General features: G+C 51.8%; 1 protein-coding gene across 8 annotated transcripts in view; it reads right to left on the bottom strand.

Moving 5' to 3' along the window:
• Nucleotides 1–26,871, bottom strand: part of PLXNA4 (plexin A4) — a 612,559-nt gene that overhangs the window by 84,043 nt on the left and 501,645 nt on the right. For 6 of the 8 annotated variants that reach the window (XM_065423502.1, XM_065423504.1, XM_065423505.1 and 3 more), the window contains 7 exons: nucleotides 22,997–23,148; nucleotides 22,036–22,153; nucleotides 16,584–16,720; nucleotides 13,957–14,124; nucleotides 7,169–7,262; nucleotides 1,727–1,966; nucleotides 530–676 (listed from right to left, as the gene is read on the bottom strand). In XM_065423502.1, the coding sequence (XP_065279574.1) occupies nucleotides 530–676; nucleotides 1,727–1,966; nucleotides 7,169–7,262; nucleotides 13,957–14,124; nucleotides 16,584–16,720; nucleotides 22,036–22,153; nucleotides 22,997–23,148 (1,056 nt within the window). Of the gene's footprint in view, nucleotides 1–529; nucleotides 677–1,726; nucleotides 1,967–7,168; nucleotides 7,263–13,956; nucleotides 14,125–14,557; nucleotides 14,573–16,522; nucleotides 16,721–19,388; nucleotides 19,435–22,035; nucleotides 22,154–22,996; nucleotides 23,149–26,871 lie in introns of all 8 variants that reach the window. The other 2 variants (XM_065423501.1, XM_065423503.1) reach the window with 2 other exon arrangements.

Below are 26,871 nucleotides of genomic sequence, written 5' to 3'. Positions count from 1 at the left end.
GGGGATGCCAGCAGTGGAGGCTATTCGGGACTGTATGCTTTTACAAGATTCCCCATGAGCTACAAGGGACTCCAGGTTTGTTTATTCTAACACCCAAGGGTACGTCTATACTAACCTCCGGGTCCGGTGGTAAGCAATCGATCTTCTGGGATCGATTTATCGCGTCTTGTCTAGACGCGATAAATCGATCCCGGATCGATCCCGGAAGTGCTCGCCGTCGACGCCGGTACTCCTGCTCCGCGAGAGGAGTACGTGGAGTCGACGGGGGAGCCTGCCTGCCGCGTCTGGACCCGCGGTAAGTTCGAACTAAGGTACTTCGACTTCAGCTACGTTATTAACGTAGCTGAAGTTGCGTATCTTAGTTCGAAGTGGGGGGTTAGTGTGGACCAGGCCCAAGACTGGGGCGTTGCCTTCTGGAGGGGGTCACCAAGTTCCTAGTGACTACAATAATGGGATCCAAATTCCAAAGGATCCCGGAATTCTCAGTGGTTCCCATTCTCTCGGGGTTTCCCATTAACGCCTGGCTTACCATCACTTTGTGCCGTCCAATGAGGTTCGGGGACTCGCACAGCAGCTGCACGTCCGACACGGTCACCACACATGGCTTCTCGCCTATCAGCACGGTGTAATTCAGCTTGGCATTCCCTCCAGTCACTGGCGGGATAAGGTTCTTCCCCTGGACCGAGAGGAGCAAACCCAGAAACATCTCAGTAGGGTGTAACCTGCCATTGGGTTGTCCCTGTGATGTGAGGGCCATCCCTAGACATGCCCTCCTTGGCTCATCACTTATGGCCTTCCTCAATGAGAGTAAATCCTGACCCACCTCTGGAAGATCGGGACAGCTTGGTACAGGACTCCCCTGCGCCTTGTCTCTCTGGAATTACAGGCCTACATTTGCATTTGTTACATTTGTTTTGAATGTGCAAATGTGTCTTTTGTGTGCCCAATTATCTGTTTGCACACACATCACATACAGGGGCCCATATTGGAAAATGTAGGCCGGAAAGTGCTCTTGCTCGCTGTCTGGCTCACAGAATGTCTCAAACCGCAAAGGGGCTGTTCTCGGATTTGCACAAATGGCGAGTGAGCAAGCTTTATAATTCCAAACGTGCTGCATCTGGCTGTCCTAATAACCATATTGTCACGTACTGCAGCACAAACAGAGACATGGGGCCAGATTCTCAGCTGGTGTAAATCAGTGTAGCTCCAGGAAAGTCAACAGAGCTATGCTGCGTTACACCAGCTGAGGGTCTATTCCGTGTACTTCCATTAGGGCGAACTGTCAAGAAGTGAAAAGGTTAGTTGTTCGAAGCTCTGTCCCTTGCGGTTAGGATGTTATGGAACAACACAAACGTTCTCTCTCCATGCTTCCCTTTTCAGTGCAGTTTCTGCCACTGCTCAATCTAATCCGCACACCAGGCTCCTACAGCACAAGACAATATCTGCTGTGGTTTGGGGTAAAGTTAAGAACGCTGTGCTGTGATTGGTGGGACGTTGGCAGGAGCAGTGCTACGATTGGTGGGGTGCTGGTGGCATCTCTGTTGTGATTGGAGGGATGTTGGCAGGCCCTCTGTTAGGACTGGTGATGCTGGGACTGGTGAGATGCTGGTGAGGGCTCTGTTGGGACTGGTGGGATGTTGGCATGAGCTGTGCTGTGATTGGCTGGATATGTTCCTGGAGGGCATCATCGTTCTCTGATGCTGCTCCCTTACCCCCATCTCCTCACCTTTAGTATGATGGGAGTTCCTGGCTTCAGCTCCAGGATCCCCGAGGGGTTGAAAGCCTCAAAGACTGGGTTTGGGTAGTAGGTGAAGTTGGTTTTGTTGAGGATCAGCAGGGACTGAACATTATCCAGGATGAAACCAAACTCTTCTGGGCGCTCGGTTAGCTCGGACTGGTGATTTGGGTCCACGGGCAGTGCTGGGGCCTGGCAGGTCATCTCCGTGGCGTTCTGTACCTCGCAGATCTAGAGGGCATGAGCCAAGGGAGAGCTTTATCAGAGCAGCCCCTCCCCCAACAGACACTTTACAAGAGACTGAATCCCTTCCAATAGAACAATATCCCACCCACAGCTGGGGAGAGGAAGGTAGCTACTGGGCTGCTGCGAGGGACCGGCTGGGGCACCAGTCACTCCACCACGACATTCAGCACCTTGAGAGCACACTCAGCCGGGGCCATGGCTGGAAGGGGCATGGGGGAGCCCATCGCTCCTGCAAGTGAGTCCTCAGTTGCTCCGGCTCCAGAGGGTGGCCTGGCGTTTAAGGCACTGCACTGGGACCCAGGAGATCTGGCATTCAGAATAGGCACTCTTATTCCAGAACAAGAGTGTCCACACCTGGTGTTAATCAGGAAGAGTTATTCTGGAATAACTCCCCCATGTAGACAAGCCCTAAGGCTACGTCTACACTACCCGCCTGAATCGGCGGGTAGAAATCGATCTCTCGGGGATCGAATTATCGCGTCTCGTCGGGACGCGACAATCGATCCCCGAATCGACGCTTGTACTCCACCAGCGGAGGTAGGAGTAAGCGCCGTCGATGGGGGAGCCGTGGAGGTCGATTTGCCGCCGTTGTCACAGCGGGGTAAGTCGGCTCCGATACGTCGAAGCATATCTTAAATCGACCCCCCCCCAGTGAGGACGTAGCCTAAGTCTCTCTGTACTTCAGATCCCCACCTGTAAAATGGGTGTAATATTACTTAGTCCCTGCCCTGAAGAGCTAACAGTCCAAATAGGCAGGACAGACAGTCTCTCACCAAGCATATGTGTGGCACCCAGCAAAGGGGACCGTATCTCAGCTGTGGCCTCTCAAAGTTACTTTAGTACAAATAATCATGAACCCAAGCCTGGCTTTATGATTTTCCTTTTCAAACGTCCCTTTCACTGTTTGCTGCAATCCGCTCCTGCTCAAAGAGCGTTCGCTATTACGTCTACTTTAATACGGGGGCTGGCGTTGATTTTGCCCAGATCAATTCAGATGAGAAAAGTGATTTGGACCAAATTAAATGCAGAGGATGCAGGCATGCAGATGAGCCGCACTGGGACAGCTCTGCTCTAGCACTGAAAGACCCAAGATCAGCCTGTGCACAGGAAGTCAGGCTATGACTAGGTACCAAGAGCTCTCACCCGCTGAGTCAACCAGCAGTTCGCAAGTTTAAATCCCTCTCCAGGGGTCAACTGCCCATGACAGCTGGGCAGTCTACATGGGGCCTGATTCTGATCTAAGCATGGTGTAACTCCAGTGACGATCTGCTGGTTTTACACAGGAGTAAGTGACATTAGAACAAAAATAACAGGAGTACTTGTGGCACCTTAGAGACTAACAAATTTATTAGAGCATAAGCTTTCGTGGGCTACAACCCACTTCTTCGGATGCCCACGAAAGCTTATGCTCTAATAAATTTGTTAGTCTCTAAGGTGCCACAAGTACTCCTGTTATTTTTGCGGATACAGACTAACACGGCTGCTACTCTGAAACCTGACATTAGAACATGGCCTGTTGGCTGATGAGGGCACTTATAGCTTGAGCTAGTCACTAGGTGGCCCAGCCTCATGTTGCTCCCTGTCAGGGGGATGACGAGTGCTTGCTGAAGGGAATGAAGCACTGCAGGCAGCTAGCTCTGAATGCTGGAGAATCTATCGTCCAAGTGACACTTGGTAAATGCAACAGGATAGAAAAATACCTAGCATGACCCAGGATTGCCCCCAGAGATTATTGTAAGTGGTGGGAGGTCGTGGGAGGTGGAATCAGGCTCCAAACCTACTCCATGTCTCGGGTCCAGCCGAGAATGTGCCTCACACACCCTCTGTAGGGGCCGAATGCTGGGGGGCCATAGGCACCTGGAATACTCATTGAGCCAATGGGGCTGCAGGGGCTCAGCTTCTCTCTGGGTTTGGCCCTACCTCTAAGGCTAGGAGCCATTACATGGCACCGCTGGGATAAAGGGAGGTAGCAGGACAAAAGGGGAGGAGTGTTGTCTAGTGGTTAAAGCAGGGGATGGGAAATCAGGACTCCTGAGTCCTATTCTTGGCTCTACCACGGATTCACTGGGGTAACATGAATTCTCCCTCTGGCCAATTCAGGAGCAGCATAGCCAGCCCTCCGCAGCCAGGAGACCCACCAGGACTTAATGGCCTGGTTCTGCTGTCACTTACCCTGGTGTAAATTGGTAGCAGCTTCACCAGCCAGTGGTGTTACACCAGTAAATGAGAGAAGAATTTGTTCAGTAGCACCTGGGGTTTCAGAAGCCACAAACACAGTACAGCTAAAGTCAGTGGGAGCTGTGAGCACTCAACATCTCTCAAAAGGAGGGTCATTTGGCCTGATTTTCAGAAGTGCCAGGTAGCCCCAAACCCCAGGGATCCCATGGAAGCTGGAGGTGCCCAGCGTCTTTGAAAATGAGGGCACTAGTGCCTGTGAGGCTATTGATGATGTGTGTCCGTGCAAAGGTAAAAGTGAGCAAATCACGGGGAGAGGGGCCCCGTAGTATGAAAGAATCGATGCCAAACTCTCTGAGAAAAGCCTGGGCCAGTGTCAGCTGGTGTCCCCTGCAGCAGAGACCTTCCCTAAAAAGCCATCTCTGTGTATAGCAAGGTAAGGCAGAAGGCACTAAGAAGCTGATGCTAACCTCCTAGCCAGTTACAATGACCCTTCCTAGTTTGCACCCTTTTAATTTCGCTCCAGAATCACCCAGGGATGTCTCCAGGTTTTATTTGTTATGGGTTTGTTTGGTGTATTTTTTTTTTTTTTTTTGCTTGATGTTCCAACATCCGGATGTGTGGTTTCCTTTGGATGAGATGTGGTTTTAGGAGAAGGAAGCTCATTTCTCCCTCCCTGCCCCCTGGCTCCTTCAATCTCTGCTCCTCACAGCAACAAGCCCTGATTAAACCCTGCCCCGTCAGTCTCCTCGCCCTGCCGTGGGGACTCCTGAGCACAGGCCAATCTCTTCTCGCTGCCGTGGCTGGCCCGAGCGGTGTCACTCTAGATTTAGCTCGACATGAGCGCTCTGGGAGCTGGCGCAGAGCCTAATCGAGAGTGGCTTGGCCTATTATACCGGCAAGGCGGAAGGTATGGGGTGGGAAAGGAGGACGCTGGCTCTTGCTTTATTGAAGGCATGTATTATTGGAAGGGACCTTGGAGCTTTCAGGGTAATTTCTGCATCAGTCCCTTCTGCTAGGCACACAGACCTTCACAGGCGAAAGGGATTGGTGGCATTTTGCAGGGGCTTGTGGGTAATAGAAAAACAATCTGTGCCTTGATAGATGTAGTTTATTGCTGTGCTGTTGTGGAGGCAGAGAAGAGGTGCCAGGGAAGCCGGGGTGTGGGTTTAGCTCCTCATCGCCACCAACCATCAGGGGAGAGGACCCACATAGCAGCAGATGAGGAATGCCACCCTGGGATTCCCTCGGACTTTGTTGGGAGAATGCATTGGTGGGTGGGCTGAAGCAGGCCTCTGTACCTGCCTTAGCCTCCCTCGCTCAGAGTCTGGGCCTGATCCCAGCAGAGGCAGAATGCCATCAGCTACTCAACCCTTCTCAGGCTGTGCTCAGCATCCAGTGGGATCAGGGCCTTGCCCAGCAGTGCCAGGGCCAGGTCATGCCCAGTAAGTGGAGTCCAGCCACTCCCCTGGGTCAGCAGCCTCTCTCTGTGACTCGCTGTGGAGAACACATCAAGGATGGCTCCAGAAGGCTGGGGACACATGACATTTTGAGGGCAGGTGTATGGGACATCTGGTTTCTCAAGCAGCCTCGTGACTGTCACTCTTCATGTCAGCAGAAGGGCAACACAGCTGCTCCCTGCTTCCTCTCTCAGTGAAAATGGGCCTGCCAGAGCCTCAGCCGCAGTGTGAACAGGCAGCTGGACTCTGAGGCCTCACTCAGTGTTAGCTGCCTGTTGGCAACGAGCATGCAAGGCCATGGGGCCTGGCTGAGTGAGAGTGTGGGTGTTTCACAGGGTCTGGAGCTGGTAGTAAGAACAAATCCTCTGCTCTTCTCTGGGGCTTTTCTTCCAAGGGTTTCACAGAATCGTAGGACTGGAAGGACCTCAAGAGGTCATCTAGTCCAGTCCTCTGCACTCAATGCAGGACTAAGTAACAACTACTAGACCATCCCTTGCAAGTGTTTGTCTTACCTGTTCTTAACAACCTCCAATGACGGAGATTCCACAACCTCCCTAGGCAATTTGTTCCAGTGGTTAACTACCCTGACAGGAAGTTGTTCCCAATGTCCAACCTAAACCTCCCTTGCTGCAATTTACACCAATTGCTTTTTGTCCTACCCTCAGAGGTTAACAAGAACAATTTTTCTCCCTCCTCCTTATAACCTTATATGTACTTGAAAACTGTTATCATGTCTCCCCTCAGCATTCTCTTCTCCAGACTAAACAAACCCAGTTTTTTCAATCTTCCCTCATAGGTCATGTTTTCTAGACCTTTAATCATTTTTGTTGCTCTCCTCTGGATTTTCTCCATTTTGCCCACATCTTTCCTGAAATGTGGCACCCAGAACTGGACACAATACTCCAGCTGAGGCCTTAGCAGCACAGAGTGGAGCGGAAGAATTACTTCTCGTGTCTTGCTGACAACACTCCTGCTAATACATCCCAGATGATGTTGACTTTTTTTGCTTTAGTGTTACACTGTTGACTTATATTTAGCTTGTGGTCCACTATAGCCCCCAGATCCCTTTCCGCAGGACTCCTAGGCAGTCACCTCAAAGCACTTTGCCAACATCAATAGGGTGTTGCTAAAGTGACAGCAGGGTGTTCCCAGTCCCTGCTGCCCCAGTGTGCTCGACTCACCTTTCACCCCGTGGCATGGCAGCTAGGTGACCCACATCGTTAATATCGGAATGCAGTGTGGGGCCTGGTGTGCAATAGGCAATCGGTGACAATTCCTAGATGATGAGTGCCCATATAACAGAAACTATCCCTGCTACTAACTGTCGCAGCAGAGACTGGGAACCACCTGGATCTGGGAGAATCAACTCTCCTCTCCCCGCTGCAGGTTGGATTTGAGGCGCACTGGGCAGGCAGGCTTGCTTGGGCTGCTAACGCTCTGCCTGTTTTGTGGCTAAACAGGAGACTCCAATCTCCAGAGCTGTCCCGTAGCCCCTTTCACCAGCCCGGCCACGTTCCTTAACACCGCTCCCCTTCCCGGCGACAATACTCACATTGACGTGTTCTTTCCCACCATGTTTGGCCCGGATCTGAGGGTTCTGGATAAGGTCCAGGTGAGTTCCCCACACGGCTATGGGGGTGTTTCCACTACAGAACAGAAAGAAGGAACAACAAGAATTGCCTGTTATCAAGGCCCAGAAGTGAATGTTGCAGTGATGGGTGATCTGCGAATCCCTTGGACAGACGGGCAGAGAGGGGCTCCCAGAGAGGGGGTCTGGGAAGTGATGCCCCGTCTAGCAGGTCCAAACATTCACACAAGCATTTCTGCTGCCACGTCACATTGCAAACCCCCGTCTGATTTGCTGTGACTCCCAGGTACTCCCCTCCCAGCTGAGCACCTGTGGCTTGGGTTCTTTCTCACTACGGGTCTTAGCTGCATCTCTCCAGGGTGCATCTTGTTCTGTTGTTTCTGTGACAGGGGAATCAAACTGCTTTGAACACTGAGGCCCCCGCCCTCCGGTGCTCTCCTTCTCAGACCTGTCGCCTGCTTCACATTCACTTACTAAACATTTATTGCAAAATGTGTGAATGAGTTGATTGTACCCGCGTGGCCGCAGTGATCTCTGGAGATGGCAGAATCGAAGGGTCTCTCTATATAGCAGCTGGGAGGTGTCATTCCCAGTGCGTAGAGACATACCTGCACAAGCGGTGCTCGCACTAGTGCCTCGACGTTGCAGTGACACGGGCAGTGACTCGGGCTAGTTGCCTCAGTATAAACCCGCCTGAACCCTTCGCTATGTAATCAGACCAGCCACCACCTGCCACCATGGCCACACTGTTCTTTTTAGGTGCTAGCTTCAGCAGAGCTAGAGTGGGTCTGTCTACCCATCTCCCGGCTGCTGTGCAGACACGCCCGAAGAGAGAGGCTCCAACCGCAGCATTCAGTTTGAATCCATGGCTCTGGTCCATCCCAGTGGAGAGAGGAGGCAATCTGCAAAATGTCCATTTGGATCTAGGTTTGGCTCTCAAACCCATGTCCACACTGCAATCCAAGACGTGACTGCAGCCTGGGTAGACAGACCAGTGGCTAGCTTTACTTGTGTGTAAGGTGGTGTTCACCCCACACCAGCCCTGAAAGCTGAGGAAAGGGCCTATTCGTGAAGCAACCCCTGATTGGAAGAGGAAGCTCAGCTGATCAGAGCACTAACAGGCCCCAGCCTCAGGCATGCACAGCAGCACACTTCTCCCTGGTCCCGCTGCCTTCTGCCAACTCTTCTGTGGCTGATCTCAACCAGGTCCACCTCCCGCCCCTCTGACTGGCTTGGTTCTTCCTTCCACCCCTTCCCCTCTGTCCCCATCTCCACTCAGCCGCTCCATCTTCCCCCCAGGCTTTAGGTCAATCAGGATTTTCCCCAGCTGGACTCCCTGAGCATCCCGCTTGGCAGTAGCTCAGAGCACAGTCACCCTGGGCCACGGGATGGTGAACAGTGTCTCTGGTTTTAGAAGTGAATGGAGACTGTTCTCAGTGGTAGCAGATGACAGAACAAGGAGTAATGGTCTCAAGTTGCAGTGGGGGAGGTTTAGGTTGGATATTAGGAAAAACTTTTTCACTAGGAGGGTGGTGAAGCACTGGAATGGGTTACCTAGGGAGGTGGTGGAATCTCCTTCATTAGAGGTCAGGCTTGACAAAGCCCTGGCTGGGATGATTTAGTTGGGGATTGGTCCTGCTTTGAGCAGGGGGTTGGACAAGATGACCTCCTGAGGTCCCTTCCAACCCTGATATTCTCTGATTCTCTGAGACACCGGTAGCTCTGTAAGGATTTCCAGCACTCCCTGGCCTGGCCCGCTGTGGAGAGCTCTCTGCCTGACATTAAATGGCCATCTCAATCTCTCTCTTCCTTTATTGTGCATGCTGAGAAATGGAAGCGAAGACACAATGGGATGTTGAGGTCGTGACACTGCATTAGCTGGAGAGATGATGCCTGTCTCTACAACATCTCACCTCCCAACTCCTTACTCTCCCCACCCCACCTCTCGCTCGGGGCTTGGCTGGGCACATCTCGCCTATGGCAGATGGGGGCGCTGCTGACAGCTTGTGTGTCAGATAATGCTGGGGTCTGGGATTTTTCTCAAGTGCATCCCTGACTGGACGGGAGGCTCTGTAATGTCTTCTTTACTCTTCAGAGCCAGCTGATGCTAAATGTAACTCAAATCAACCCCAGACTATCTGTTTTAATATAGCCTTGTAAAATTCTACTCACCCAGCGTGAGTCATTTTTTTTTGGACAGGTAAATCAAATAAGATCCGTTTGTTTCTATTATTGCCATGGAAAATGGCAGGTGAGTGGAATTTGTGCCTGGCCTGGTACATTTTCATGATGACTTTGCAAGGCTTGTGTAATGACACTCATTCAGCCTTCAGAGATCTTAACTCAGAAGTCAGGGACAAGTTGAAGAGAGACCCATAAGTTGCTGTGATGAAGCGTATTGCACGATAAATCTCTCTCATCTGGCACCCTGCCCTCAAGCAGTGGCCAAAACCTGCTGCTTAGAAGGTGACCTTTCCCCTGCCAAGAATGCAAAACTATACTAGAGGCAAGCAGGAAAATTCTTCCCTGACCTTGGCAGTTGATCAACTTACAGCCTCAAGCATGGGGGTCAATTAAACCATTCTTGATTTTGCTCAAAGAGCCGCACATGTCACCACTGGCCATACAATGATCCAGCCCTTTCTGAAAGCCCTGCTTTGCTGCTTGCCTCAATGACTCCCTGTAGCGGAGAGTTCCAGAGGTTAGCTCCACACTAGGAAAAGAGATGCTGAGATACAGTGCTATTGTAGGATGCTCTGTCCTGTCCCCCTTCACCGTTCTCCAAGGCTTTGACCTCAAGAAGAGGCTCAGAAGTGGAACTGAAGGCAGGACTGAGGTGCGCTGGATGCATTGTATTAGATTGCTACACTTGCTGGCACTGGGCCTGACTCAATGTCAAACTGAGAAGTGGATAGTGAGGCCAAGTGGTTGGAACAGCAGGGGTCACGCCTAGCGGTCAGGCTGGGGACCAGAGCCAGGGGTCAGAGCAGGAATCAAGAACAGGGTTGGAACAAGGCCAGGGCAGCAGCAGGCGCAGGCTGGAGCAGGAGCAGCGTGTAAGACCCTCCAAGCGGCAGGGGATACTCCGGGTGAGGCAGTGACGTTGAGCAGACTGGAGTGGCTGTTCTCAATGGGAGCCCATATCCCTGGCCTTGGGGACTCCTGGTTAGACCTGAGCCTGTGGATTGGCTGAGCCCTGGCAGATAGACGTGCAAGCTGCGGCTGAGGGATAGCTCATCAGCTCAGCGGCACTAACCTGGCGGGGCTCAGCGAGCACTCGTCAGGTTCAGAGGTGACTCATTACACTCAAGCCATTGCTGTTCATCTCCACCGAATGAACACTGGAGATTCCCTCCTACCCAGCCCCTTAGAACAGCGAGGGGTGAGGGACTAACTGGACAGCGAGATGCATTCTCCATCGGTCCGTGCTACCCAGCTGGCAGCTGGGCAGACAATCAGTCCGAGGGCACCATAGGTTTTAATTTCTTTCAATAGCAATGGAGCACTGGACGGTTCAGGGGAACAGGCACTGGGACAGGGAGTCTCTCCAGTCCAGAGCCTCCACACAGCTCAGCCAACGCACCTCAAGCTTCATCTGCAATACCTTCTGCTAGTCCAGTGGTTACCTAGCCGCAAGCTGTGGCCGCCAATCAGTTTGGACTGTACAATGGTTCTGTGAGGAGAACGAATGTCCTAAAGCAGAGGTGGCTAACCTGAGCCTGAGAAGGAGCCAGAATTTACCAATGTACATTGCCAAAGAGACACAGCAATACGTCAGCAGCCCCCCAGCAGCTCCCCCCACCCGCTCCCAGCCCCTCCCGCCCACCGGCAGCCCCGCTGATCAGCGCCTCCCCCTCCCTTCCCGCACCTCCGGATCAGCTGTTTCGTCGCGTGCAGAAGGCTGGGGGGGGGGGGGGGGAGGAGTGAGGGCACGGCAGGGGAGGGGGCGGGAAGGGGTGGAGTGGGGGCAGGGCATGTGGCAGAGCCAGGGGTTGAGCAGTGAGCACCCTCTGGCACATTGGAAAGTTGGCGCCTGTAGCTCCAGCCCCGGAGTCGGTGCCTATACAAGGAGCCGCATATTAACTTCTGAAGAGCCGCATGTGGCTCCGGAGCCACAGGTTGGCCACCCCTGTCCTAAAGGCACCAGGATCAGCCCCACCAAACTCACTCTAGGTCAGCTCTGCATCACCACTTCCAATCCAGATCTGGCTGGGAGCAACCAACCAAGGGGTGCGTGCTTGGAGGGGCATATGAATGGAAGAAGAGGCCTCAGTCCAGGCCCTGGTGGATGGGGTGTGCCACCATCACAAAACTCCAGAGCTGCCACCCTGGTTGGCACCTGCAGCAGTAACTGCCAGGTCTAGATGGGCCAAGAGCAGACGCTGTTCCTGGCTCTCCATTAAGCGCAGAGAGTCCCATTTCACATCACAACTCGACTCGTGCTAACTAGCCCTCTTGTTGGCAGCTTCAGCAGAGAAACCCAGGAGCAAACAGGCCCTGCCGAGTGAACTCCCTTTTCACTTGTGGCCAGGGCATCGGCAGGGTGGAGGAAGCTGCCTGCTCTGGCACTTTCCTGTGGATAATGGAGGGATTCAGTGCCCAGCGCTGTCAATCCAGCGCCTTTCGCCAGCACTAAACTCGCTTTCACCGAGGAAGAGAGTAAAGCGCTTTCTCATTTCAGCGATAACCTGAACTCTGTGACTAACAACCCCCCAGAATGGAAAATCCAGACACTAAAGCCGCAAGCCCAATGTGGAAAGATTCAATCTGGCGAAATTGGTAAATTCGCCCACCGTAATTAAAGTCATTAATTGATTTGTGAAAACATCTTCTGGATGGGAGCTGAACCGGGGTATTTACGAGACGCGACCTAATCCCCAGATACTCCAATCACTCCAGGTTGACAGGGGAGCTGAGAGCTGTGATGGATGGATGAGACGAGACTCATATTTCTTATTTGGTATCTTTTAAAGGAAATACTAGAGCATTTAATGACCAATTTCTCTCTTCACTGGGCCAGTCTCGCAGGCTTGTGACAGTATTTGTCTAAGGCTTTGCTTCCGTCCATACTCAGGGCCAAAGTCTCCTCTCAGCTACTCTTCTCAGTGCGACCCCGCTGGAGCAAATGGGGTTGCATCAGTGGAACTAAGGGGAAAAGCTGGGCTTGGCACAGGTCAGGGCCATTAGAATGTGGACCTTGGTGGGCAGGGGCCATGCCTTTCTTTGTGTCTGTGCCTCACAATGGGGTTCTGGGGCCGCTGAGTGCTACGGCAAAACAAATATTAAAACAGTCACAACGGGGTATGGGGCAAGTCGGGACTGAGTGACCGGTGCGGTGTGGACCTCTCTGTCCTGGAGGAAACTTGCGAGGGTTCCAATGCCTGCGAGGTTTGGTTAGAATGACGGTTCAGTAATAGGGAGGCATCTCCACGCTATCTGAACCTTTTGGGTCTGCAGACGTGGGCTGGGGATCTAATGAGAGACCCCGCCAGGCCACAAATCGCCTTCCCATGGAACTCCGGCGCTTGCCAGTTGGAAAGCAACTGGAGCAAGTGCAGGAAAGCAGTGGAAAGTAAAGGGCTTGTCTATGATGGGGTAACACGCACTAGGAGGGTGTGATTTCTAAAGTGCACGTTAATTGGCCTGTGTAGACACTGTTGGCGTGCACCGAAGAGTCCCTAGTGTGATTTAATGGAGCACAGTTCCAAACAGCGTGATGTTAAAGCACACGAGGGAACCTTTAGTGCTCACCGGCAGGGTCTGAATGGACCAATTAATGTGCAACATGTTTGTGCTTGAGAAATCATGCCCTTGGAGAGCACATTACCCTATGGTGTAGAAAAGCCCCAAAAGGAAGTAATGGGACCCAAACTTGCTCAAACCTCATTCAGAAAGGAGCAGTTCAAGTTCCGGAGGGTTTTTATTTTGTCTGCCAAACCCAGAGGGGATCACGAAATTCTCCACTGAGATCCTCTGGGAGATACTCAGCATAGGTCTAGACAGCCACAGGGGAAAGTGGAAGAGTCTGCAACAGAAGAGAATCCAGTCCTTTCCCCCTACCACTTATGGGGAAAATCCTGGAGTTGGGAGGCAAGCATGGAACTTGGGGGGGTGAGGGGTTGGCATAGAAGTGGAGGGTGAAACTCTCCAGTCCTCAGTACCAGGGCAAAAGTCCCTAACCTCAGACACGAGACCGCCTTGTAATTAAAACAATTGCCACGGTATTCCCAAGACATGCATTCGGCAAAGGCTCCTGTGTGGATTTTGCCTCATTAAGCAGGGAAGTTGTGTCCTGCTAGAGGAGATGCAGAAGGCTTCTTAGACACAAGCACTGCACAAAGTCCCCTTGCGGCTCCTGGAAGGAACACAGCTACCATCCAAAGTCACCATCGAACTCTCCCTAGTCAATGGAAGATCTTCCATATGCACGGCTCATGCGCACACAAAGACACAACACACAACGTGCTTTGGGAGCCACCCCGCTGAAGAGCACTATATACAGCGTAAGGCATCGTCACCCGGGCTTAGCCCTGTGAGCACCCTCTGCTCCCATTAGGCTCTTTGGCCCTGATTCGGCAAAGCACATGCTTAGGCCCCATTGAAGTCAAGGTCACGTCACCTAAGTCCCACTGGAAAGTGCATGGCTGAACTGGGCTCTTAATCAGCAGGAGAAGCCCACACGCCTGGATCCAGCTGTGCAACAGAGAACAACCAGGAGTCAGGGACAGAGGAAATGGTGGCTGTATTAGTACCTGATGATGCTCCACTCCGGCTCAATCCTCAGGATGGTGGGGTCCTCCATGTACTCAAACTGCAACTCCTGATGTATCTTGGCCTTGTCCACCCTCACGGACACCTTCACCTTATCAAAGCCGTCGTCCGAGGCTGTGGTGTTACAGACAATGTGCTTCGTGGACCTCCTGTGAGCGGAACGAACCAAAATCAACCAGGCATAAACGGTGTGAGCAGGACAATGTGATCATTAACGGGCTCTGCCACCAACTCCGCTGTCCAGTCCCCATTCAGTGCTTTGTAACCAACCCATCCCTAGCCTGGGGGGAACTCCCTGCTGTGGACTTTGTGGGAACAGAATAACATGTATCTGAATACAAATTAGCATCTATATTCACACTAGCTAGGATCAAACTGCAAGGGCTCTCAGTGCTCAGGCCTCAGGGCATAAACAGAACCCGAGCTGGGGTCCAAGAGACGTTTCCGTCCAGGAACAGCCCTGATGAGTGCTTGATTTCTTCCTTCAAAGCCTCAGCAGTGACCACTGTCATAAGAAAGGCCGCGGGTTGATTCTGCATCAGCTTTCCCATCTGTAATATGGGATGACACCACCCACTTCACAGGGGGACCGGTGGGCTCAGCTAACTAATGTTCACAGTGCATTTTGGGATCTCTGGATGGTATTTTACTGTAATTAGAGAGGAGTCAGAACCAAAACCCCAGTTTGTGGCAAGGTTCAAACCCCGATTCAGGTCTGAATTTTGCAGCTTGCCTCTCCCTCTGTAATGGGTGGAGCAAAGACTCAAGGTCCTACTGCCTTTGATCTGTAGGAATCAGTGATCTGTGACTCAGTCTCATCACTAATTACAATCACAGGAGGCTCAAACTGAGCTCGTTGTTACCTGCATGTTTCACGTCTGCTCCCTTTCTATCCTCCAGCCTCCCTTCAGCTGCCCTCACATACAGTGTCTGCTCCTTGAACACTAACTGTTCACTCTTCTTTGATTTAGTTGGGGATTGGTCCTGCTTTGAGCGGGGGGTTGGACTAGATGACCTCCTGAGGTCCCTTCCAACCCTAATCTTCTATGATTCTATGATTCTTTAAGCAGCGCCGATGCAGCTGCAGTTCACATGTGAACTCCTAAATCCCAGGCTGTTACCACATGACCATACATTACAGACGTCAGGTCACCACACGTCCGTGAATGACTCATAGGGTTTGAAAAATGCAATAGTGACAGCCCAGGAGACTGAAGTCTTGTAACCCCAGAACAGGTGCAGCGTGGGCCATGATAGCTGTGCAATTTCCCCCTCCATCACCTTGTCAATGTGCCTCAACCCTGCAATGGGCAGGCCTCCTTGGAGGTGGGAGAGGCATTCAGTCTCACGCCCTGCTTAGTGTTTGGCCTCTCTGGGAACCACTGGTTGCTAATTGCTACATTAGTGTTGATCGTGGGGATGGTAGGTTTTGTGTTGTAGATGCCACTAAGACCTGGACTTGGACTCCTTTTCATGTGGATTAATGAACACCCAGTAGAGGACACTGACTCTCGGACACCACCGTCCTGGAGTGGAAGTGAACTGCTGATCTAGAGCTGAAAAGTTCTGTGCCCTGGTCTCCAGCTGAGCCATCCATTTCACCATCTTGCAAGATTATTTTTAGAGATGAGAGAGTTGTTTTAATACTTAAAATCAATTGTTTTTTTTCCCTGATAAGGCAGGGATGTGGGATGGAATCTTTTGCACTGTACTCCCACGCTGACTAGCAGAGCACGGGTCCTGTGGAGAACGGTAATGAAATTTAACCAGGGACCATGGAAAATGTACATAAAATACTAATCAAAACAGTGAAATGAATCCTGTCTTCCCACCCAGGGACACGCACAATAAGGATCCTCTAATGGACTGCAGGAGGTAGGTCTCTATCTGCAGAACAGAACTGACACACAACAAGAGATGTGCTTGTGCGAATAGAAGAGAGAAACTATAATGGGTCAGGCTACTGTGATTTATATCTGCTTCATACCTATACTAATACGGTCCTCAGGGTGCTTAGGGAAGGTCTAGCCAGTCTTTGGTTTCATGCTCCCTCCCTTTTGAGTTACACCTTTCGTTGTGATTTTTACTTTTAATATAAACTGTGCCTGAATGATTTTGGTACTCATAGATACAAGGGGGAGGGGGTGACAGTACTGTCCTGTCCAGCAGACACGGTCACTCCACTTCCCCTAACAGCTCTGCCCATGCGGCTCAGACGTGACCAGCAACACTCCCAGCTATTCCAGTCCGAAGACTCCAAACGTCTCAGCCAGTGTACCTCAACCCTCATCTGCAATACCCCCTGCTAGTCCAGTTGTCACCTCTCCATGAGCTGGGACCCCCTGTATGGTGATTAGGTGAGGAGAACTAATATCCTATAGGCACCGGGATGAGACCCAATGAGCTCCCTTTCATATGGGGAAGGTGCTGGAGCACGGTAACCACGTTCCACATGCTCAGCCCAGCACCAAGGACACCGGACAAACAGAGGGGGCTATTTCATAGCCTGGTGCCCCAACAGTCCCATCAGAAAACGGCGCCAGCCACATCCCTCCGTTCGCGGCTCCCTGCCCCCGGCACGAGCCGCAGGGAAGGATTACGTGCGCACCTGTAAAAGAGACAGGGCTGCCGACCAAATGTCACCACAACGTTGCTGCCAGCATTCAGGTTGGTGCCTGTAATGGTCACCTGTGTGCCCCCCGACACTGGACCCCGCTTTGGCTTCAGGTCAGAGAGAGTCAGAGTCTGTGGAGAGAAAGGGTCACATTGAGAATGCATCGGGGGTATGTTTGCCGGTCGGTACCAGTAGGAATGGGGTGTCTTTAGTATTTGCCTTATTCTATTGGGCTGGTAAGCAACAGAGGCCATGAGCCTTGGCGACCATGATACTATTAGTTTATCTTGTCTTATCTCTTACCTTTTCCCCCCTGAAACTGGGCCAGATGTTCCAGCTGCTCATAAACGTTCAATGATTTCAAAAGGGAGTCGCAGGCATGGAGTGACCACAGCCAAGAGCCCCAGGTCTCCCTGGCCCTTCAGAGAAAGCTCAGAAGTAACCTTGCTCTGATACAGCAGTGCCCCAGGTCGCCAAGCCATTCAGATCCTGCACTGGCGGAATGGATCGGAAGTGGCCCTGCGGGTGTGTTATACCGACCGCATGAAGAAGTCCGACAGAGTGTAACAGAGACAAAAACATTACTCCAAAACCCTGTTGATGTTAAGAGCAAATGAGCTCCTTTCTATAGGTTTTCGGAGCCAAGGTATAGACTGTGACAGAGGATAATAACCCTGCTATGGAATTCTATAGGGGGGCTGAACATTCTGTAGAAAGCTGACCACTCTCTAGTCAATTACGTAGGACTTTCCCATAAGGGAGAAAGGAAGGGTGGCCTTGTGCACTGGGGCTCTGAAGATCTGGGTTCAACGCGTGGCTCTGTCACAGACTTGCTGTGTGACCCCTGAGTAAGTCACTGGATCTTTCGGTGCCTCAGTTACTCATGCGTTAAATGAGGGTAATAATACTGCCTGTCTTATCTATTTAGATGGCAAGATCTTTGGGGCAGGAACTGTCTGGGACTGGTGTATCTACAATGCCTGGCACAACAAAGCATTGATCTGTACGTGCTACCCTAACACTACTACTAAGAGAAGGTATCATTTCCAAATCATCATTTCATTTAGTTCATGCTCACTTTTTTTTTTTTGAGCCGCTCTTCAAAATATGCCCAGATGCTTGACAAATGTATCTGAAAAGATTCCTTAACGTCCAAGAGAAAATGAACTCCCCTCACCCCTCCAATCAAGATACAATAATCATACTCCGAAGGCACAGATTACACTGATACCAAAACACAGAGAGGAGGCGTCCATTTTCAGGGAGAAATTTGAAGTTACAGTTTATTCTTTCATTAGCATTTTAATAGAAAAACTTTCCACTCACTCCCAAGTGAAAAGCTACTATCTGCATTTAAATGAAGATTTTTTTTTTCTTTTTAAGAACGATAGCACAAAAGCTTGAAGCTCTCCCCAATTCCTCTGAACGAGCAGGTACAATACATGAACATATTCCTGAGCTTCGGAGACCATTGATAAAATTGTATAAAACCACCCAACACGCGTACTGGTTCCCTCTTTCGGCCCCCCCATCACCGGCTAATCATGTTGCAAACACACTGAAACACAACAGAAATCTTTCTGCTCCGCTTTCATTCCAAAGGAAGTTAGCACTTAGAAAAGGGGACTAACTGACAGCAGCCCAGGAGTCTGAAGTTTCTCTACACAGCAGGGTAAGCTCCCTGCATTGACACCTTGCTCTCATGGGATCATCCTTTGGTGAGATGCAGGTCCAATCACCATGTCCCACTGATTGATTCCTTAGCTTCTCACCCAAGACTACCAACCAGGGTGCAAATTAGTGCTGACTGTCAAGGTCCTGGCTTTGATGCAGTTTACTGTCTAGTAGGATTTGGACTGAGAATCACCAGCTCATTCCACATAAGCCACTGAACAGCCATTGGATGTTGGCTACTTTCAATCACTAACAATCCCCGTGAAATTTGCCCCCGTGGTCCTAAAGGTGACAGGCTCCATATCCCTGTCCCAACCTCCTGAGGCATCTTTCTCCTCCTCTGTTGAGTTTTCTATGAAACCTATCCAAATGACTTCACCAGCCTGCATTCAATGGTCCTCAGCAAAATGGAATCCCAACCAAGATGCCCTGCTGCAGAGGGTCACTGAGTTTTGGGAGGTATTATCAGAGGATTTGTGGCTCAGGGTATTTGCACTAAAAATCAGATTCCAGACTCTTTATCATTTCCTTGTTGGCAAAATGCAACAGAAAATGCAAGGAGAGTTAGTGGAGCTGTAACAGGCTGAATGGATGGAGATGGAGCTGTCCAATCCATCTTCCACAAACTGTGTGTCCTTCCTTGGTGCTTTCATCCTCTCTTCCCTGTATTTCCTTCTTGTGAACCCGCTTCCCCACCCTGCCATTGGCGCAATCTGCACTTACTGATGTGGCCACCCAGCGTGTCCTACTCCAGAGCCTCCCTTCTCTGCCTGCCACCACCATGCCTGACCTGGGGCCATCCTTCTCCCAACCCTTCCTGCTCCCGTGGCAGCTTCCCCCCCTTGGTCACTGAGCATCGCTCTGTCCCTGCAGCTGCCGTCCCTGAGTCTAGTATGTCAAATCCCCCTGAAGCCTTGCAAGGCATGTCGTGATGTGTAGGTAATGTAACCATCTCCCTGGGACTGGGGCTCAGCAGAGCCAGGAATATGACTTGCCAACGAGGGAGCGATGAACATGGGAGAAGGCATCAGATGGGTGGGCTAGAGAGCAGCTGTTTTCCCTGTCTAGCACAACGGTACGGAGGTATTCAGCAAAGAAAACCCCACTGACATTAGACTCAGGCACGGATGGAGTAACTGGCAGCCAAGAAGGCAACAGCCAGCGGGAGAAGCTGTACAAACGGACAAAGGTAACAAGCTCAAGGGTAATGTCTTGGAAAGAACCCTTCTGTCTGCCTGATGGGAACTCTCCGTCTAGGCACTTCTCTGTCCCCATCACCGTAGGTAGCTTCTGAATAGCACTGGGAGAGCTAGAGGTTAGCGAAACATCCCTAGCAGAATGTGAAAACCGCAGCTATTGACATTTCATTACCAATGCCCGTTCCAGTGAAAAATGATGCTCAGGTGCATTCAAACCCCTTTGAGGTGAAGCCAGCTCTCTTTGGGAATGAAGACAGCCGCTCATTGAAAACACATCGAGATCTGCTGGCTTCATGTATGCATGTTCACTGACACAAAAAGGGCCGAGTAAGCCCAGCACACCCTAGCAAGGGGCCGTAGCAGGTCTCTTACACAAGCGGTGCATGATGAAAGCGAGGGGAGACGGAGTGAGGGGGAGTTGACTGCACACAGACAGACAATGGCAGATTGATTCCCTTCTCACATCACTTTTATACCAGTGTCACTCCACTGACTTCAGTGGCATTATTCCTAATTTACACTGATGTAACTGAGAGCAGAGTCAGGCCCAGAGCCTCCTTGTTTGACTCCCACACCTTAGCGCAGACTGATGCCCTGGGCAGAAAGTACAAATCCACTTGCTTGCTGCTACCCACCTTAAAACAGCAGCATAGCTGCCGTGTCCAGGTGGACACTCGAATACAAAGTTCACTCCAGATAAAACCCAAAGAACAGCCTTTTGTTGTGGGGACAGCAGGAATCCTGCACATCCCCTTTTTCTGAGGCTCTTCATTGCAGAAATTAGGGATGGCAAAAGACCCGTGTCATGCTTGAACATACGGGCCCAGGACAACGGATAGAGGCATGATCAGAGCTGAGATTATTAGAACTCAGGAGCGTCTGGCTCCCAGCCCTGGGCTCTGACCACATCTCTCCCCAGCCCCACACATCAGGCGCAGGATGTTGCTCTTGGAACATGTGGCCATCCCCAGGACTGCAGCCAGGGTGGGGTGACTGTCCATGGGGCGGTGGTATTAAGGATCCGTGTGTATCCCATACCAGCGGTGGCTCTCACCTGGGGGGCGGTATCAGGGTGAGCTCTATTGCCTTCCCCCACCCCCTTCAGCAGCTCCCGTTAGTTTCCCAGCTCCTTCTCCAGGGCTGGCTCCAGGCTGCTGCTGTGATTCTTAGGGCTACCCTTTGAAAGGCTCATTAGCACTTAAGTTGCAGTGGGGCTCCTCCGGGAGCAGCAGGCATGACCCACCCTGGCATCTACCATGCGGTTAACGATGGCATCTGCAGGCGTGGGTGGCCCTGAGAGCCGGGGTGGTGACACACTCCCTGATGGGATTTGCAGGGTGCCCATTGGATAGGCCGAGAGTTTGCTCCAAGCTGCTCCCTTCAGCTGCTCGCTCTCTCACGGCACTGTTAGCATGGCGAAGAGCCTTTCCGTCTTTGCATTGCTTTCTTGCCATTCAATTCTGGTGCTGTCTGGCTATTCCTTAGCCTCTATGGTCCCGGGCTTGGGACACAGGATGGCCTCTCAGGCCCAGAAGAACCAAGTGTGCTCCCCCCGCTTGGCCCAGGAGATCTGGGCCAGCTCTTCATGACCTACCCATCACCCCTCAGGCCCAGCAGAGCCAGGTGTGCGTTCCCCCCGTGGCCAAGGAGAGTCAGACCAGCTCTTCCCCCATCACCCCTGAGGTCCAACAGAGCCAGGTGTGCGTCCCCCCTTGGCTCAGGAGATTTGGGCCAGTTCTTCCCCTGTCACCCCTCAGGCCCAGCTGAGCTAGACCACATCCCTACACACTGCCCCTCAGGCCCAGGAGAGATGGGCCAGCTCTTCCCCTCCCCCTACACCCTTCAGGCCCAGGGCTAATCACTAGTTCTCCTAAGGATTTGGTGGTAGGTGGGAGGAAGGTCTCACTGCATCAACATAGTCTGAATACCAAGGTTCTTGTGTTTTAAGCCAGGCCCATCCATCTATTCTCTCCCCATCACCATCATCTCCAAGTGCTTGCTATGGTGCCTGGAACAGGAACAAGAGGGCAGCCATGATGAGATGGAGAATGTTTGAGATGGGCTAGAAAAGCTCCTGAGGATGGCAGTTGCCTGGATCACACGCAGAGCTCCCTGCAGGCAACAATCCTAGCCCATTCCCTATTGGTTCCCCAGTACAGTCTCCATGGTTGCTGGGATGGGGTTTCCTCAGTTTCCTTTGGGAGACTGTTCTATAGTCCAGTGTATCCCACCATTCAGATTTCTGGTTAATCAGCCTAAACTGTCCTCCAGATCACAACACTGCTTTCCCCAGTGCACCCGGAAGGCACCAGGCACCACTTGCCACAGCTGTTGCATCCTATAGGAACAGCAGCCAATGGCATGTAGATTCCTAGCGAGAAGGAATGGCCATGCAGGCTGCATATGGGCCCTGCTGCTGGGGTGGAGGGGAGGGGGGAAGAAGGAGCATAGAAGAAGGTGAGAGACTTCATTCCTATTCAAGCTCAATGGAAAGACGTTAACTGATCTAAATGGCAGTTGGATGGGACCTTAGTTCCTTCTGATCCCAGGGGATGCTCTGTTATGGGGCTTACCATAAAGTAGTACAGCTGGGAGGACCTGGCCATGAACTCGGGCTTACACTCGGCCACGCAGATCTCCACGAATCCGGCGTGCTGGCTGGGTTTGGCCTCTCCCATCTCGCACACTATCCTGCATGGAAAGCATAGAGGGGAGGGCAAGGGGTTCGGGTCAGTTCACGCTGGTACAACAGACCTATCTCCGCAGAGCCCGCAGCCCTGGGGACAGACCCTGCTCACTCCTTGCCAGCGCTGGACCCAAAGGAACCCCTGGGGAAAGCTGTTCGCTGATCAGGTATGTCTCTGGACCATTTGGCTAGATCCTCAGCAGGTGTAAATCAGCAAAGCTCCACCGAAAGCCATAGAACTAGGATAATTTACACCCGCTGAGGATCTGGCCAGTTAGTCTCTCCCCTCTCCTCTTACCAATCCATTTGCTAGTCCAGCCCAGCAGTAGCACTCACCTTTGGGTTGGGCTGTGGGTTCCAATCCCACATCAGCTCTTGGGCTCCCACTCATTGCTGGCCACTGCAGTGCAAACTCAGTTCTCAGTGCTTCTGTCCTGAAGATGGGACCTAAACCAGCTCTCTTCTGCCCATCGCTGGTGGCTGTCAACCAAGGTGGGACAGAGATCCCAGGAGTAGGGGACAATCCATATGCCCTTACTCAACAAAACCGGGGGGCGTGGGAGCTCCTGCTGGGAGCATGAACAGTGAAGACCACAACAGACTCACTGCCACGCCATAGGCTAAGGCAGTGCTTTGGGAATGACTTTGTGATAGCTGGAGAAGGAGAGGAGCTACGCATTACCCAACCCTCCTCTTCCTGGGCGGTTTGTGCAGGGTTTGTCTGCATGAAGAACACATTCAAATACTGGCTTCCTGGGGGCTCTGACTCCTCCCGCGGAGCTAAGGGGGGGGCAGCAGAGGCTATTACTGAGCACATTGTTTCACAATCCAGTACATGTCCAACTTACTGCTCTGCTGGGATGTATCCTTCCACCAGTGGTTTGCACTCCACTCCAGCCACTTTGACATGAGATGCAATGTCCCGGAATTCCAGGCCCAGATTCTCCCCCCGGATTGTCACTTTGGTTCCTCCTTCCCGAGGGCCCGTCACCGGGATGATCTGAAGAAAAGAGGCAAGAGCAAACAGATAGACACACTGGCATATCAAAGGCCACCAAGGCAGGAGTTGTATCAGCATCTCATAGACTATCGCAGGCTCACGTCACCATGAATGGCTCCCTCACAAATACATCCGTGTTGTTGTGTCTCGCTTCTGGTCCCAAACACAGTTTCCAAAATTCCACCCCGTGGGATACATCCCGTTGCCTCTCCTATGTGAGTAATGCTGCACCAGGCCAGCACTGCATGCGGCCTATCAAGGGATACCTGGGAACAAGTCTATCTACTTGTGGGGGGGCGGGGGGGGACTTTTGCACTGAGGTTAAGCACTAGGTTTTGTAAATGTCCATCAGCCGTAAAACTTCATCAGTGGAAAGCTGTGGGGGAGGAGAGGGAGCAGGGGGAGGAGAGGAATCCAAGACAGAAAGGTCCAACCAATCTCTCCTACATACTCAGGGCCTGATCCAAGGCCCATTGAAGTCAAGACATGGACTCCCGTTGAAAGACTTCAAGGAGCTTTGGATCGGCCTAAATGGGGCCTAAATGGTTTGCCATATGAGATGATGAAGGAAAGGTGCTTCTCATGATGGTTCCAAAGACCTTTGCTGCCCATTCAGATGATGCCCTGGGTGCCATCTGCCAGCACTGGCATGGATCACGCCACAGTGAAATGATGGGGAGTGGGAATTCCCTCTTGGATGTTCTCACCTGTTTGCTATTAGCACTGCCAGCTGGGAAGCCATGCTGGCAGCTAGATTCTTGCCTTGCAGTTTTCCAGGCAAAGATATCCTAGATGCTGGCAGGAGCTGGGAGAACCTGGCTGCTCTCTGCTGCTTTCCAATGCTGAGTTCGAAACACCCCCCACAAACTGCACTGTCAAGGCCCCACCTGCCATTACCGTGGGCACCAGAGTGATGATGGACCCCATGGGAGAGGATCAAGGACAGCAAAGGGGTATGGTATTGGGGTTTGCAACCCATCTCCTACACTACAGCTATAGGACTGCTCCGCTGACTCTCCTGTATCTGTGCCACCAAACCAGTTTGTACCAGCATGCAAAGAACAGAGACTGTATATAAGAGGGGAGATGGTGAGTTATATTCCCTAGGTCATGTATACATAGATAGCTGGCAACAGTGGGTATGTAGCTGAATTATAGCCCCAAAGGGTGCCAATCCGTAACAGCTCATGACCCAGATGCTACAGCTGCTAGCTAAACACATACAGGCCGCACACGGACTAGAACTGACACTCTTCTGCTGCAAAAGCCCACATCTCTACTCCGTGCAGCCCTTAGGCTTTAGAGCGTAAGTGGGGGAGACACTGGCAAACCCCGGAGCAGATCTGACTGTACTCTATCCAGCAGGGGGCAGCTGTTCTTGATCCGTTTAAGTTTCAGAAAGCTCGATTTTGCAGAAGCCCCCGTAACAGGCCCAGCCTGGAGATGGCACAGTGAGCACTGGTGTAAGGGGTAACCTGCTGCAGCCTGCTCTTTGCAATGAAACAAAGAGTTTTTCCAGTGGTGATGAAGGGCCCCGCCGTATCATCCCCACCAAACTTGGCAGCTCCAAATCACCAAAGTGAGACTGATCATTTGTTTTGTCCATTGGTGTTTCTTTGAGAGCTTCACACTGGAGCCAGTTTGAGCTAATCCCCTAAATCCAAAAAAAACCCTGCTCCACAGCTGACCGCAATTTCTACACCAGGCCAAGCAAAAAAAGCCCACATTCCAATGCCCCTGAAGTTGGAATCTGAGATTCAAATCCCAGCTCTGTGCGTCACTCCCACCTCTGACACCTAGTAAGATGCTTAATTCCTGTGGGACAGTGCCTTGAACACAATGTTCTCAGAAACGGCTGAGGAGATTTTCCTCAGCCTTGCCAAAGATTTCTCCTTTGGGTGAAGATGCTGTGGTGCTAGGAGCTACGGAAAATCAATTAGAGAGAGAGAGAAGAATTTTTCAGAAAGCGAGGAGTTTGTTTAAAGAGTAGAGCTAGCAGAAAACAGAATTTTCTGTCCAGCAGGAAACTCCAACATTTTGAAATTTGTTTTGTCCTGTATTGCGACAAAAAGTCAAAATCTTGAAATGTTTCCCAGAGTGGAAACCTTCCATAACTGTTGTTCTTCGCGATGTTTTGCACGTGTCCATTCCACTCTAGGTGCCGTCCCAAGCACAGTTGCCGGAACTTTTTTCCCTCAGCGGCACCCGTTGAGGCGGCTTGAGCGCCCTCTGCTGCCGCAGGCCGTTAGTGCCAGTATAAAGTGTCCAACCGACCCCACAGCCCCTTCAGTTCCTTCTTTCCGGAAAACTCCGACGTAGAGGGGGCAGGAGGGTGGGTTGTGGAATGGACATGTGCAGCACATCTTGAAGAACAACAGTTACGGAAGGTCAGTAACCGTTTTTTCTTCTTCACGTGATTGCACATGTGCATAACACTCTAGGTGACGCCCAAGCAGTTGACTAGGCGGAAGGATCGGAGTTAATGAACACACAGACTGCAGCAGAGCTCAACAGTACAGCTCAACCAAAATTGGCATCATCTCTGGAATGCTGAGGGATGGCGTAATGGGAGGAGAACACGTGCACTGATGACCAGGTTGCTGCTTTACAAATATCCTGAATCGTTCAGTACCAGGGTTGGTACCGGAGTCCGGACTGGGTGCTGCCTGATGGGACAGTGGTGCCCGTCTTTCCAAGGCCACTGAATAGGAGTACCTGGAATATGCCCTGGAAACTGGGGGAAACCCCCATGGGTTCCAAAATGGCCACTGGACCAGGGTAGGTCCCCAGTGACCTCCTGACCAACCACTCAATGTTATTCCTATGCCCAGGTCCATGGAAGGGTGGAAATGCCTGGAGGAGTAGTGAGAGCAGCTCCTAGGATGGGAGGACTAGGACCTGGTCTCCCACTCGGATGAGGACGAGTCTCTGTCCAGTGACCATGGGAGTGCCATTCCCACCGGTGCCGGAGATCGATGCCATAGTGGAGAGGTCCGCTCCGTGGCAAGCATAGCTGGTTTCCCTTTTGACAGTACCAAAGGGTGTGGTACCGAATGTTGAAAGGACCCAGAAGGTTCACTCCTCTGCACTGGTACTGATAACACCGACTCCTTTCTGCCGGTGATACCAGTACTGACAGCGAGAGAAGGTCCCTGGCAGCATTGGTGCTGCACGCTGCTGCAAATAGAGAAGGCTCTTCTGGGACCGAACTTAATGGTGTCAACTTCTGTGGTATCAAGGCCGAGAAGCGCTTTGGCTTAGATCACACCCTACTCTGATCCCCATGCCTGGCTGTCTTCAGTGCCGGGGATCGCCCCCTTTTGGCCGGCCCTTTCTTATGCCTTTTTCTAGGCATTGGGAATAGTGATCGGTGCCGGGACTCCGGTCTGGTAGGAGGAGCACTCCTTCCCGACATCAAGGCACTTGGTGCTGAGTCTGACTGGCCTGGCTCAGATCGGGGTCTCAGTCGCACTTCCAGGGCTCATCCCTCACATCACTCCTGTGCTCATTAACACTAGAGATGGGCCGGAAACAAAAGCTCAGATCCCAACATCCCAGAAGCTTGGGGAGCTTGGATCTGGGTGCAAACTTTGCCACGTTGGGCCCCTCTGGGATCAAACGGTAGGATTTTCAAAAACACTCGGCGTGGATCTAACTCTGCTCCCAATGATGTCAGTGGGAGTTTTACCAGCTGACTTCAGTGAAAGCAAGGTGAGGCCAACA

The sequence above is a fragment of the Emys orbicularis genome, chromosome 1, assembly GCF_028017835.1.
Source record: "Emys orbicularis isolate rEmyOrb1 chromosome 1, rEmyOrb1.hap1, whole genome shotgun sequence".
In the NCBI taxonomy this organism is placed as follows: Eukaryota; Metazoa; Chordata; order Testudines; family Emydidae; genus Emys; species Emys orbicularis.
The sequence above is the reverse complement of the archived record's forward strand: the minus strand, read 5'-3'. Positions and strand labels throughout refer to the sequence as shown.